Genomic DNA, 15,140 nt, shown 5'->3' with positions numbered 1-15,140 from the left:
CCTAGCTTGTTTTTTTTAAATAGAGAGGATCTCTCTCAGACACGTTTACTACCTCAGTATTTTCCTGCTCAGCTGCTGTGAATCGCACAGTCACATTTCAGACTGCCTCTCATTAGAATATGCAGATCAGGCTCCAGGCTGAACATATAATCCTCACATGTTATGCTTTTTCCTTCACTGTGGCTCACATAGCCGTCGTCATTTAAACACTTGACATAAAAGTCTTTGCTTAATGTTGTTTTCAGATTGACCAGAACGCCAGAGAGGACTTGAACTTGACATCTGATGTGGAGTTCAACAGCATCAAATCACTCATACTGGGCAGAGTGGAGGGTGAGTGTGGCTATCTTAGGACATGCACCAGTACCGGCTCATTTGAATAACAGTACTGAGATGTTTGGCCTCATGTGGCAAAGTGGTGTTCTGGATCCTTGTGCTGTTCTCTGGTCATCATGTTGTCTGGAACAGAGGGCAAGCTGCAGCCCAAGCAACAGCTGTGACTCTGTGAAGCAAATCAAGCTAACATCCATATTCAGCTGGTCACTCTCTTGAAGAGATTAGAAAAGGACAGCACTCTGCGAAAGTCACTGCGATGTAGATGCATCTAAAAGTATGGTAGGTTAAGATAATTGTGTAAATGGCACTAGTGCAGAAGTTCAAAATATACCTGCATGTCTGTGCAGTTTTATCTGTGGTATCAGGGCGGTGAGTAACACAGTCTTTATATCTGTCTAGCTGAGCGAGGCTTCAGACAGCTGTAATCATAACAACTTCAGAAAAAGGTCCTTCACTTTGTATGGTAATGAGGAGAGAATGAAAAGAACAAATTACTTAGAAGATTGGAGTCAGCACCTTCAATTCAGCATAACAACCAAAAAAAAAAATAAATCTAATCTGCTGTGGGTAGGGTCAAACTAAACCAGGAAGTCAGGAGGTGCCGTTCCCCCTATTCCTCTATGACAGAATGTTGTATTTCAGCATTGCTGCAGTAGTTGCACAGCTGATTTATCTGCAAGGAGTTCTCATTATGAAAGAAACACTTAAGTGAATTCCCTACGCTGTTTTTGAATAGCATCACTTGGGATTTTTCACTGCTGCTAGAACCTGTGGGCGTTAGAAAGGATTTTATATTGCTAAAATAGAAAATCACTGTTTCTCAAAATGTAGAGGTAGCACAGGGTAAAAGTGCTGCAACACCTCTTAACCTTTGAATTCAAGTGTTTTAAGTTCAAAAGCTACAGATGTAAAACATCAAGCTCCTAGTAATGCAGTGTCTTTACAAACATTTGTGGAAGGACTGGTTGTTATAAACAGCTCAATAAATCTGAGTGCTCTAATAATATGATGCCACCACCGAAACAAGTCAGTTTGTCAAAATTCTTCCCTCTACAATTAACTGTAAGTGCTGTTATTGCAAACTGGAAGCATTTAGAAATCATAGTAACTCAGCAATACAGTGGCAGACCATCTAAAGTAGCAGAACAGGGTCACCCCGTAAATAGTGTGTATTGCTGACTCAATAACTGCAGGGTCCAAACCTCCCCTGGCATTAACATAGCACAGTGTGCGCCAGGAGCTTCAGGGCATGGGTTTCCATTGCCAAACAGCTTCTTTAGGTGTAATGTGTAGAAGGCTCCGAAACAACCCAGTATCACAGAAAAATGTGTAAATGGCACGACATCCACCATCTCCATTCCACAGTTTGAATCTCCAAAGTATTAAATGGACATGCATGCAGGAATTGTATTGCTGCATGCAGAAGTTGCACACTAGCAGGGGTGAAAAAAATTTTAAAGCCAAGAGGCTGGTAGTGAACAAAAAACATATAAAGTGTATTCCAGGCTGCTTAGTCGCCAGAAAGCTAGGCGGCTAATGTGTGTAAGAATGTCTATTTAAACACTTTCCCTTGCTTCTGCATCCATGTCTATTTCATATCTATTTCATGCTTTGGACCGGCGTGTCTATTTTGCCATGATATCGAGTGGCCCAGTACTTTTATCCATTAGCCCTGGCCCTAAAGTACATGAGCCAAGGGATTAGCAACGCTTTCTGAAACCAGTTTTGACTCGTACATTTTTTTTTTTTTTTTTGCAAGATCAGGCCTCTCATTTCACTATTCCCTTATATATCTACGTGTAGGGTTTTTTTTTTCGATATTTTTGATGAAATAAGACAATGAGTGGGAGAGGAGGATAAATGGGATGAACATAAAATACATTTGCTTTCTGTGTTGTGTTGTGAATAAAATGTGATTAAATTACATTTTGTTTTAATTGACAATTTGCACAGTGTCCAAATTTTATAAAGCAATTGGGGCTGAATTTTGTTTTTGTCAGGAAGCTACTGAACTCCTTCCTGTACTTGGTTCACAAGTAAGAAACCGATATAAATTGATGCTGTTGCTGTTTTTAGGTCCTCCTTGTTACGTTTTAAAAAAAAAATTTATTCTTGACCCAGTCTGTGTTAGTATGTAACCCCACTGCCCCCATGCTGAGCCAGAGGACTCGGGCAGTCATATCAGTATCAGAGAGGCAGCAAAATAGTTGATATACTGTCGCTCCCTGCCAGCCCTGTCATCCATCAGCCTAACTAATGGACCAAGAAAGAATGGAGAGATTCAGATGCTCACAGAAGGAGACAGAGACAGTGAAAGGAGGTGGAAGTAAAGTTTTTTTCAGTTCATATACTGTCAGGGTTTGGCTACATAAACACCTTTTGACTCTTTTTAGCATTTTGCACCCAAGGATTATTCATTGTGTAAGATTAGTATCAAAACTTTTGCCACATCAGCTGTAATTTTACTAATACATGTTGAGTTTGAGATGTTCAATTCCACATATTTTAATTTTTAATATATATTTTTATATATATTCTTTTTCTCACAAGAGGAGATGTTGTCTTCTTAATACATTAGGTGGTTAGACTTGTGAGCCTGCATGCTGTGTTAAAGAAATTAGTTTTCTTTCAAATACATCCATCATTCTACCACCACAGCTTTTCCTTTTATTTTTTTTCCTGTCCTCAGGCATACCTTGCTGACTCATGCATATATGCACATGACACAAGATACTTAAATCAAAGTCAATTTACGCTGAATTTAAAAACTCAACGCCTGATCAAATATGCAGCTGATAAACTGGCCTCTCCAACCAGGCCACTCTGCAGTGTCCCATTAATGTGGTGAAAAGTTGTTTCTCTCTGGTAATAACTTAGATGACTGCCAGTGATGTGCTGTGTAATCAAATTGCACTGCAGGAATAATTGTGGTTTGTACTGACATTTATAGCTGCTTAAGATTTTATTTAGCACCTGCTGCCACACATAGCGGGGATGTGACTGTATTAGAAAGTAAGACTCACTCCTTAAAGAGGTATGCACATGAGAAATAGGTACACTTTTTTTATGCTGGGCTGGACCCTGCTTTTGTCTTGAGAACTGTTCATATTGCCATGATAGCGTCTCACAGTTGCTGAAGATTGTTGACTACACATCCATGATGTGAATCTTTCATTACACTTAATCTTAAAGGTGGTCTATTGGATTAAGATCTGGTGACTGTGGAGGTCATTTGAGTGTAGTGAACTTACTGCCCAAGTTTAAGAAACCAGTTTGACGTGGTTTAAGCTTCGTGATATGTTGCATTATTATTTTGGAAGTAACCATTAAAAGGGCACACTGTGGTCACAAGGTTCAAGGTTCTTTATTATTTGTCACATGCATAGTTATACAAGTATAACACACAGTGAAATGTAGCCTGACACGCTCCTCGACATGTGCAAAAATTGGGGGGGGGGGGGGTGTAGAGGAAGAACATTATATATATATATATACACATATAGTATATACACTGGGTGAATGTGCAGTAGTAGCAGCAAGCAGGTGAATTCTGTACATTAATATGAATAGATATCTGACTATTTTACAGGATAGACAATATAAACATATTTAAAATTAAAGGAATTGAAATGTACATTGTTCCTTGGTTTAGTGTCTGGAAGAGTCCTGTCTCAGTCAATTATAGATGATGTGAGAGGGCGGGTGTGTGTGTTTAGGGCACGGATGGCTTGGGGATAGAAGCTCCTCTTGAGTCTCTCTGTCCTTGCCCGGAAGATGCGGAACCTTCTACCAGATTGCAGAAGTTGGAACAGTTTGTTGCCAGGATGGGACGGGTCCTTCAGTATCTGCGCTGCTCTAGTCCGGCATCTCCTGGTGTAGGTGTCCTGAAGCGGGGATGGAGACAGTTAGCAAAGGGATGGATGGAGACAGTTAGCAAAAGTACTCAGGTTTGCTGTGGTATTTAAATGATGCTCAGCTGCCCAAAAATGCTCAGCTGCCCAAAAATATGACACCATTACACCACCAGCAGTCTGAATTGTTGATGTAAGGCATGTCGTTTCATGTTGTTACTCCAAACTGTGACCCTACCATCTGAATGTTGCAGCAGAAATCGAGAATCACACCAGGCAATCTTCTATTGTCCAATTTTGGTGAGCCTGTGCAAATTGTAGCTTCTGTTTCCTGTTCTTAGGTGACTGGAGTGGCAGCTTGTGTGGTCTTCTGCTTTTGTAGCCAATTTGCTTCTAAGTTTGACCTGTTGTGCATTGACAGAGCTCTTCTGGATATCTTGCTTGTAACAAGTGGTTATTTGAGTTACTGTCAGCTTGCAAGAGTCTAGCCATTCTCTTCTCACCTCTGAGGCATTTTCACTCCAGCAAACCACCGCTCACTGGATATGTTCCCTTTTTTTCAGGCCATTCTCTGTAAACCCCAGAAGTGTTACAAATCCCAATAATACCATCAGATCAGCAGAAATACTGAAATACTTAGACCAGCCTCGTCAGGCACCAAGAACCGTGCCACGTTCAAAGTCACTTAAATTGCCACTATTTTGTGCAGATGCAGCACGACAGACACAACATAATTTGTGTGGCTTTGATGCTGGATGCTATGATTTATGCCCCATCTCAAAAAACACAGTCGCAACCCGCCTTTTGATGCCATGTCAAAAAAGAGAAACATGCAGGATAAATGCTGAATGATCATTTAAGAAAAAAACCAAACATGGAATTAAAACAAGCAGAAACAGACGAGGTGCTATTATTAAGAAAAGGAGTAAGGGTGTGTGAGTGGATGAGTGAACAGTGCTGAGGTCGAATTATCATGAGACTCAAAACCATGAAACATGTTGAAGAACAGCACTCAAAGGTGTGAGGAAGAGTGGGGTTTATATAGGAAACGCTGGGCTCAGGTGTCTCCAACTAGCCTGATCTGCTATCCTGCCCCACTCATACGCTATGCTGGAAGTAGAAAAGAAATAGAGCAGTGACAAAGGCAAGCAGACCATCACAGCCCTTTGACGTTTATTTTTTCTTTAAAGTTTGCTTCACTTTCCCAACCTTTTGATACTGTCATCATATTGCTGTTGATGTGTACGAATACTGTATAACTGTATAACTCTGTTAAAGCAATCAAAGACTTTGAACATAATGAGTGGTTGTTCATTGTCGTCAAAGTCGAGGTTTTATTTATCTGCCCCCTTTTCCCTCTCCTTGCTGTGTGTTTCTCCCTCTGGATTCAGAGCCTGATGGATTGGATGCCGAGATGGCCGAGCTGGCCTCGCTTGGGTTCACTGGCTGCCTGTCAGGTGTTCATTTTAACTCCATCAGTCCTCTGAAAGCTGCTCTGCTCCATCCTGACAGCCCTGTTATTGTCACCAGCCCATTGGTACAATCAAGCTGTGGTTCCTCTTCTCCAGCCAACACCTACGCAGCAGAAACAACACACTCCTTATCAGGTACAGGGAGCAAAGTCAGCCTCTGTATGCTCAGTTTATGTATATATTATTGGCCAGCCCTCTCCCATCCACCCACCTTCTCCTGGTGTGGGAATCTGTCTGGTACGCCTTTAATATTATTCTTATGGCTGTTCATTAGACTTTCTTATTGGCTCATTAACCATCCTCCTCGGTAAACAGACAGAGTGATGGCACAGCGGCAGATGAGATTAGTCAGACAACTGTAGTGAGGTCCTTTAAGGCTGTGCTGAGACTTTAAACAAGCACTCTCAGTACTGACTGATGGCTTTCTCAGTAACTCTACCTTCTGTCACTTTATTTCATATATATATGTATATATACATGTAGAGATATATAGAGATAGAGATAGATGTGTGTATGTTCTTGCCTTCTCATCTTTGCTCTACGTATTTTTCTCCTCTGCCTCTGTTTGCAGGCCAGCCTGGTTCAGTGGATCCAGGTCAGCCTTTAGTCAACACCATCAGAAGTGACTCCGCTCTAATTGGAGGTAATGCTATTCTTCTCAGCAGGAATAAGAACAAATCAATAGATTATAAAAGTTGAATCAAAACCTTTGGGAAGATGCAGTTCTGTAGAACTGAACACCTTTTTTTGGTTATTTGTCAGTTTTTCTTGTGACTGTGTTTATGTGGGCTTTCTTTTGCATGTGTGACTCACTGCTGCTTCGTCGTATGTGTGCTTGAAGGCAGTCAGGAACTTTGTGAACTGCCAGGTCGTTCTCTCTGTCCTGCACCATGGTTATAGAAACCAAATTTCTCATTTGCGGGGCAGCTACGATGACAGGTTGTTGTGGACGGCAGACTTTAATCCATTACTTAAGTGCATCTAAACACAGTGTTTGCACTGCAGCCTTGTTTGGCTAAAGATTAAACAAATGTGACAAAGTGAGTTTTAGAGGTGCTGGTGGGCACATTCTTCAACTCTGCAGAAAGCTGCTCTTACCTCCACCAAGGAGGTTTTGTTTTTGGTAACGCTTGCATGCATGGTGTCATTCTGTCTGTAAGCTTGAAAAGTTTCAAATAAATTGAATAAAACTTTGTCGGGGTGTAAAGTGGGGCCAACTTAACGATCCATTTAAATTTCTTTTTCTAACTTCGCTCGGTGTTTCACTATGGGAATCGCCTCGGCGTGACCAACTACGGAAGCTCCAATGACACCACGTCTGTCTATGACAGACCTGTCGAGCCGTGCTCAGGGCTCCGCCCCCTCGTACTAACACGGCCGACCAGCTCCTCCTAACTCATTCTTGCTTTCTTCCCGTGAGAAACTACTTTGAGCTCCCTCAGCGCATCCAGGCTAACTTGATTAGCTGCTTAACAGTTCTCAGGCGTCCCGTGTAGGAGTACGTCGCCGAACGCAGTTTTTCCGGTTCCAGTTTGGATCGTGCTGAGTAAGTCCTTCGAAAGAAGTGTACTTAGAGTTGCACTGTGGAACAGCAACCGCGTCAGGCGAGCTGTCCCAGCGGTTCCTGGTTTTAGTTAGCGAGGTAGCCGACGTTGTGTGACTCGGGCTAACGCGTTACGGCGAGCTGTTCGTTCAGTGTCCGGCTAGCATTAACTTGTTAGCAGGCCACGAACCACATTAGCGTCTCACTAGCATTAGCTTGTTGGTCGACGTAGGGTTCGGTTAGCATTAAGTTGCTAACGATATTGGCTAGCGGAGTGCAGCCAACGTGTCACGACGAGCTGACTCCCGCCGCGACTAGATCGGATTTAACACCCGCTGCTAGTCCTAGCTACTTACGGGCTAACGTGTCGAGACGAGCCTGGTGTAGCCTAGTCTCACCCCTTTCCGCTAACCATGTCTACGGCTCCTACTCCCGCCAAAAAGTCGGAGCCGAAGGCTAAAGAGGCTGCATCCCGCCCGTGCCCCACATCATGCGGTGCCACCATCTCGGGCAGGGACCCTCATCCAATGTGCATCGTCTGTATGGGTGCCAAGCATGCTCAGGCTTCACTGGCGGACCCTCAGGGATGCCCACACTGTGCTTTGATGCCAGAGAAAGTCCTGGAAAGGAGGCTGAGAGTAGCAGTAACGAACAGTCAGGACCCCTGCCTGTCGGCTGCTACTGCTACGAGCGATATCCGTCATCCGCGAGCCTCCACAAGCTGGGCGGACATGATGGAAGAAGAGTCCCCGCTCATGCCCCCATCGTTCGAGGACCTCCTCGATCAAAACGTGGGCGAGCCGGGTGGCGAGGACGCGGAGGGCGATGCCGACTCCGACCTCCTCGACCTGGAGGACATGGATGAGGAACAGGAGGATGACTCTACCTTTCCTCCCCAGCAGTCCAGGCCACCGAGTGGGGCTGAAGTTGCACCCCTGGTGGACAGCAATTTGTACGAGGTCTGTAAACGGGCTGCTGCCAAGCTAGGCATCCCATGGCCAGCCGCCCAGGATGCCGAAGGGGCAGAACGTGACTTGTATGACGGCAAGAGGCTCCCACCAGCCTTGCCGCCATCAAAGCAGCTTCTGCCAGCAGTCCCAGCCTGCATGAAAGAAATGAGTCGCTATTGGTCAAGCCCTTTTAAAAGCAAGCTTCCGACCAAGGGCTGCTCTAAGCTTGAGATCCAGGGGATGGGTGAACTGGGGCTGACTGAACCCCCAGCAGTGGAGCCTTCAGTGGCGTATCACCTTCACCCTAACCGCAGGGCAATCTCAGCTTCTTCTAGCATTTCTTTGCCCAACAAGATAGATCGCCTCACGGCATCTATTTATCAAAGGACATACAAATATGCTGCACAGTCAGTGTGCTCGCTTAATGCAGTCACACTGCTATCAGCATATCAGGCAGAAATTCTGGAAGACATGGGCCGTCAGCTTGACTCGGGTTCCCCGAACCCAGCCCTCTGGGATGAAATCTGCGTGGTTAATGATCTCATTCTTCGCTCCTCCAGGGGAGCAGTCCAAGGGTGTGGTCGCGTTATGGGCCTTGCAGTCTCGGGTGAGAGAGCCTTGTGGCTAAACCTGTCAGGCCTGGGTGATGCTCAGAAGGCTGAGGTCATGGATGCAGCCTATGACCCAACCAAGGGTCTCTTTGGCCCAGCCCTGGAGAGAATGAGAGAAACAAGCACCCGCAGAAAGCAGGAGGGTGAAGCATTCAATCTCTGCTTACCCAGAAAACCTAACTCTCAGCCCCAGCAGGTGCCAAGAGCTGGCTTTGCAGCAACAGCAGCAGCTGCGAGAGGGAGACAGAGTGGGGTCAGAATGCAGAGAGGAGCAGGAGGCCAGCAGGGTGCCCACCAGGCCAAGGTAGAGAACCGAAGACCTTGGGGCAAGCATTCCTTTGCAGCAGTTGCTGCAAAGAACAAGCCGTCACACCCCGGAGAGGGAAAAAAGAAGCGGTCAGCCTAGCACACCTGCAGCATTCTGTGTCACCCCTCTTTTCTTCCCCAAAGAGAAGGAAGGTGTTAGAAGGGGTAACCAAATCACTCCAAAGTTCAGGGTCTCCGGAAGTTTCCAGTTCACCAGGAGCACCCTCTCAGTCTCCTCCTCCAGTTCAGGGAGGACAGACTTGTGGACAAATGGCGCAGTGTCACCAAACACTTCTAAACACTCTGTCTGTGTCACCAAGCACTGCCCAGAGTCACCAGACACTTCACTGTGGTTTGGGGGTAACAAAAGAAATAAAACGTGCATTTCTGCAGCCAGGCAGTTTGCCAAGGGCAGAATGTCCCCCCAGTTTCAAAATAAAAACAAAAGAAAATCACTGCAATTTGTCTTTGTTCCCAGCGGGGGGAGCTCACGCTCTTCCCGAGGGGAAGAGCCCCAACTCCTTCCGGGAGACAGGGGTGACGTCACGCTACCGCTTCTTCAGAGGCCCGCTCGCAGAGCGGCTGGAGCGATGGCGCGCATGCGCAGTTCATCCCTGGGTCTTGTCAACCATTTCCCATGGTTACAGACTACAGTTTGCGGCAAAACCACCGAGATTCGGCGGAGTGTTAGCTTCTGTGGCCAGTCGCGATTCAGCGAATGTGCTGGAGGAGGAAATATCCTCCCTGTTACACAAACAGGCGATCGGAGCGGTTCCGAGCGAAGAAGCTCAGCAGGGCTTTTACTCCCGCTATTTCCTCATCCCGAAAAAGGACGGAACGTCGCTCCGTCCTATTCTGGATCTGCGTGTGTTAAACAAGCATTTGAGAAAGTACACGTTCAGAATGCTCACACACAAGACGCTTTGTCGCTCAATTCACACAGGCGATTGGTTTGTTACAATCGACCTATCAGACGCATATTTTCACATCGCCATTTATCCTCCACACAGGAAATATCTCAGGTTCGCTTATCAGAGCGTAGCGTACGAGTTTCAAACTATCCCATTCGGGCTATCCTTAGCTCCGAGGGTGTTCAGCAAATGTGTGGAGGCAGCGCTGTCTCCGTTAAGGAACAGCGGCATCAGAATATTTTCTTACATAGACCATTATCTAATATGCTCACGATCGCGCGAGCAGGCGATCAAAGACTCCGAGGTGGTGGTGAATCACCTCACGGAGCTTGGGTTCACTATCAACCTGGAAAAGAGCCACTTGGAACCCGCACAGTTTACAGAGTATCTGGGGCTCAGAATAGACTCCATCTCTTATCGTATCGCACTTTCAGAGCGGAGGATCGCATCCTTCACTCACTGTCTTTCCCGTTTTCAGCTGGGGAAAGTCGTGCGGTTCCGACTCTGTCTCCGCCTCCTCGGCCTCATGGCCTCGGTGATATCGGTGGTACACTTGGGGCTGCTTATGATGAGAGATTTTCAGCGGTGGGTCGCTTCTCTGCAGCTGTGCCCTCGCCGACATCTCAGTCGTGGTGTAAAAATAACGCAGCCGTGTATTGCGGCTCTCCGGCCCTGGAGGAGCCCGACAGCTCTCGCGGCGGGGGTACCGCTCGGGGCAGTATCATCCAGGGTGACGCTGACCACAGATGCATCCCTGTCAGGTTGGGGTGCAACTATGATGGGCAGAGCAGTGAATGGCGTTTGGTCACAGAGACTCACTCTGAATCACATAAATGTGCTGGAGCTCCGCGCGGTGCTCCTAGCCTTACGGCATTTTCTGCCGTATCTCCGGGGTCAACATGTTTTAGTGAAAACAGACAACTCCACTGTAGTTGCTTATATCAACCGCCAGGGCGGCACCCGTTCCCGGCAGCTACACAGGTTAGCCAGGGAAATAATTATGTGGAGCAGCACTCGGCTCCTCTCCCTTCGGGCAACTCACGTGCCAGGAATTCTGAACAGGGGGGCGGACCTCCTGTCCAGAGGAAATCCACTGTTCGGAGAATGGAGGCTTCACCCACAGGTGGTGGAGCAGATTTGGCAGAGATACGGCCGGGCTGCCGTAGATCTCTTCGCCTCGCGAGAAAACACACAGTGCCCCCTGTTTTTCTCCCTGTCAGACGCACACGCGCCACTGGGCGTGGATGCGCTGGCCCATCCTTGGCCAAAAACTCTGCTGTATGCTTTCCCTCCCCTCAGCCTGATCTCCCCAACACTGATCAGAGTGAGGGATCAGGGGCTGTCTCTGATTTTAATAGCTCCACGGTGGCCATCCAAACACTGGATAGCAGAAATCATCCAGCTTCTGGTGGACGAGCCATGGCCACTCCCCATCCGCAGGGACCTTCTGTCTCAGGCGCGGGGGGAGATATACCATCCCCATCCAGACCAGGTTGCTCTCTGGGCCTGGCCCGTGAAAGGTGGAATTTGAAGGCAGCAGGCATGCCTCCGAAGGTTATTGAAACCATTCAGAATGCCAGAGCCTCCTCCACCCGTTCCATTTACAGCAGTAAATGGCGTGTTTTTGAAGAGTGGTGCCATGAAAAGCAGATTATCCCTTTTCAGTGTTCAGTGGTGGAGCTGTTGTGTTTTCTTCAAGACTTGCTGGACAAAAGGAAAGCTTTTTCCACTATAAAGGTCTATTTAGCAGCTATTTCAGCCTGCCACGTGGGGTTTGGTGATAAACCTGCTGGGCAGCACCCCCTTGTAGGTCGCTTCATGAGAGGAGCGCGTCGAACGCTCCCAGTTTCTAGACCACTGGTCCCTTTATGGGATCTGTCAGTCGTTTTAGACGCCCTCTCCCACCACCCCTTTGAGCCTATTGGGGCAGTGGGGTTGAAGTTTCTCTCTCTTAAAACCTCTCTGCTGTTGGCTCTAACCACAGCCAAGCGAGTTAGTGAATTACAGGCTCTGTCTATTCACCCCTCTTGTCTACAGTTGGCCCCGGGACTCACTAAAGCACTCCTGAGGCCTAACCCAGCCTTTGTCCCTAAAGTGTTGGAAACATCATACAGGTGCCCTACAGTAGAGCTCCTAGCTTTTCACCCCCCTCCATTCTCTTCCGAGAGGGAGCAGAGGCTGAACACTTTGTGCCCTGTCCGGGCATTGGGGACTTATGTTGACAGAACAGCTGGATTCAGGAAGTCGGATCAGCTGTTTGTTTCCTGGGCCTCCCCTCACAAGGGCAGGCCCGTATCACGCCAGAGACTAGCTCATTGGATTGTAGAGGCCTTAGCTCTGGCTTATAGCTGTAAGGGCTTGCAGGCCCCCCCGGGACTCCGAGCACACTCCACTAGGGGTGTGGCCACATCCTGGGCGTTGTTCAGAGGTGTATCAGTCCAGCATATTTGTGCGGCAGCAAGCTGGGCTACGCCGCACACGTTTGTCCGGTTTTATCGGCTGGATGTTGCACAGTCATCCCTGGCTCAGACGGTGCTGAATACTGGTGCCTCAGGTTCGACCTGAGATCCTGGAGTAGCACTGGAGAGTAGCTTCGGGAGCTGGCGCAATCCGGGAGTGGGCCATATCTCCCATAGTGAAACACCGAGCGAAGTTAGAAAAAGAACGTTGGGTTACTTAACGTAATCCCTGGTTCTTTGATAACAGAGTGAGGTGTTTCACCAACACTTCCCTCCTTGCTTAGGCACGGAAAGAAATCTGCTTGGAATGAGTTAGGAGGAGCTGGTCGGCCGTGTTAGTACGAGGGGGCGGAGCCCTGAGCACGGCTCGACAGGTCTGTCATAGACAGACGTGGTGTCATTGGAGCTTCCGTAGTTGGTCACGCCGAGGCGATTCCCATAGTGAAACACCTCACTCTGTTATCAAAGAACCAGGGATTACGTTAAGTAACCCAACGTTTCCTTACCCATGTTTAGGTATGTTTCCTATGTTTGTGTAATCAAAGTAAACATGTCATGCTACCCTTATGTGATTTTTAACATATGGTTAAAAATTAGAGAGCGATAATTTTTTTTCAGGTTTTTTAGCACAATTACACAACATCTGAAACAATTCAACAATTATTTTTCTTTCTTTTTACCTTTCTGTTGTTTTTAGGGGTGATTGCTGTTGTGATTTTTGTCACCCTATCCGCATTGGCAGTGATGGCCAGATTCATATGCAGCAGGAAAGAAACATATCGGAACCAGGAAGTGAAAGCAGCTCAACCTGAAGACAGCAACGAGTTCCCCTTCAGCGGCCAGCCGGATTCTCCGAGCGCTCCCAGTGAAAACCAGAAGGAGTATTTTATTTAGCAGGACTGCTAAATAACCGCTCACTGACCTGGCCCTGTACAGATCAGGAGGACTTACTCTCAGTGCTTTATAAAATACCACTGAGCTTTTTTCTTTGTTACCTTTTTTTTTTTGTAAATGTTGTATAATTTGCTAGAAACACTGGCAAATGTGTTGGACTCCATTTCCCTGGAAGTAATCGATGGTGTCACTTTGATGTACATAATATTTAATGATGCACAATAAATGGTGATTTGTGTGCTTATTATCCAAATTCTCTGCCATTGTGAAATGCTACAATTAATTTATTAAAAAGAAAAACAAAGGTAATGGCACATTTATGCTTGATTTTTAAAGAAAAAAGAAACACTTTTCTACGAGGATGATGACTTTTATGTAAAAAATCGAGATGTCAGAGCCATAGGATGTTTTAAAAGATGGGAAGATGGACTTTACTGACAGGAGGATTGATATGCGTGGTTAACATGTGAAACCTCAGCCAAAGCACAGTGCAAGAATCAAACAAAATCCATCTGTTTTAACTTAACATAACTTCAACACCTGCTGTATATATAAATAATAAACTGTCAGTCAGTCCAAAGCTTTACGTCAACCCTTTGTCACCGAGTTGGTCGGAAAGCTTTTATGCTACTCCGTGTACTTTTTCATGAACAAAATAAAAGCTTTACAATGAGACCAAGGTTTGGGGTTTTTTAAAGTTGCCTACCTGTACCTCCTGCAGTGAGCAGCCAGCCCGAGAACTCAAGGCGACACGGACCATAAAACACCATCTCCCTGCTTTCACTCTGCAGACATTTCATCTGTTTTTGCCGTTTCCTCTGTCTTTGCCTGATAGGTGTCCTGAGGACATAACCACACTAGAACATTCTTACCACACCTGAGCATGTTTGACCCCAAACTCCAGTTTGTTTGACTAGTGAGACTGCTGTGTTCCCTCCAAAAATCACCCAAATAATCCACAAAGTTAAAGCTTTAATGCTCCATTCACTTCGGGATAAAGGAAAGGAAGCACGGGTACAAAATATGGGGAATATGAGAGGAAAAATGAAGAATACTCACTCTGAAAGTTAAGCGCAGTGTGATGCAGGCTAGCAGTGGGTGGGGTGTAGGACAAATGTACGAGGCAGCCGAGCCTGGCAGCGCCCCAGCCTGTAGATAAAAACATGTTCAAGTTTTGTGACATCTGGTGTACATTCATCGGCCCTTTTATGTTTACCCAGTGGTCCTTTTACAAACTTGTCTATTGCTGCAGAGCTATGCATCATCTCATCTTAGCCTTGCTGCAGGTGCACCCCAGTTTGAGAAAGGATCCCTTAAGGATAATCAGAAAAAGAATTAGGATGAACTCAAGGAGACGGCTGTGTAGAAATGATGCAATGAAAGCCAACCAACTCAGTATTGATGCTTGTTACATATATATTTCACTCTTTATGCAAAACTCTGAATCATTGGAGGTTTTTTGACCAAAGAAGTGAAAAAGTAGTGCTTTTTTTTTTCCTTAATGGTTTCATGCATCACAATGTGAAGTCATTACTGCAGAATTTAGCTATTTGTTCTTTTTTGCTCATTTCTCTCAAAAGCTGTCATTACCATTCAAATAAATATCTTTGTTGATGCTCTTTAGCACAGAACATCCACGCAAATGCGATGATACATTTTTCATGAAAATGGTTACTTGCTCTTCTACACATCAGCTGACTGCTGGTGTTTTTGTCTTTCCCGTGGAGCAAATAAAGAGATGCATTGTCTTTTCCAATGTAGCTGAGAAACCACAAAGTGCTCCAAATGCAAACTTTATGCTTAGAAA

General features: G+C 46.1%; 1 protein-coding gene across 3 annotated transcripts in view; it reads left to right on the top strand.

Moving 5' to 3' along the window:
- The window catches only part of LOC113008869 (contactin-associated protein-like 4), a 115,312-nt gene extending 101,304 nt beyond the window's left edge, over positions 1 to 14,008 (top strand). For all 3 annotated transcript variants that reach the window (XM_026146730.1, XM_026146731.1, XM_026146732.1), the window contains 4 exons: positions 246 to 333; positions 5,579 to 5,794; positions 6,231 to 6,302; positions 13,137 to 14,008. In XM_026146730.1, coding sequence (XP_026002515.1) covers positions 246 to 333; positions 5,579 to 5,794; positions 6,231 to 6,302; positions 13,137 to 13,333 — 573 coding nt within the window. In that variant the 3' untranslated portion in view covers positions 13,334 to 14,008. The remainder of the gene's footprint in view (positions 1 to 245; positions 334 to 5,578; positions 5,795 to 6,230; positions 6,303 to 13,136) is intronic.
- The last annotated feature ends 1,132 nt before the right edge of the window (positions 14,009 to 15,140 follow it).

The sequence above is a fragment of the Astatotilapia calliptera genome, chromosome 17 (assembly GCF_900246225.1).
Source record: "Astatotilapia calliptera chromosome 17, fAstCal1.2, whole genome shotgun sequence".
Classification (NCBI taxonomy): domain Eukaryota; kingdom Metazoa; phylum Chordata; class Actinopteri; order Cichliformes; family Cichlidae; genus Astatotilapia; species Astatotilapia calliptera.
Note: the sequence above shows the minus strand (reverse complement) of the source record. Positions and strands in the feature narration are given on the sequence as shown.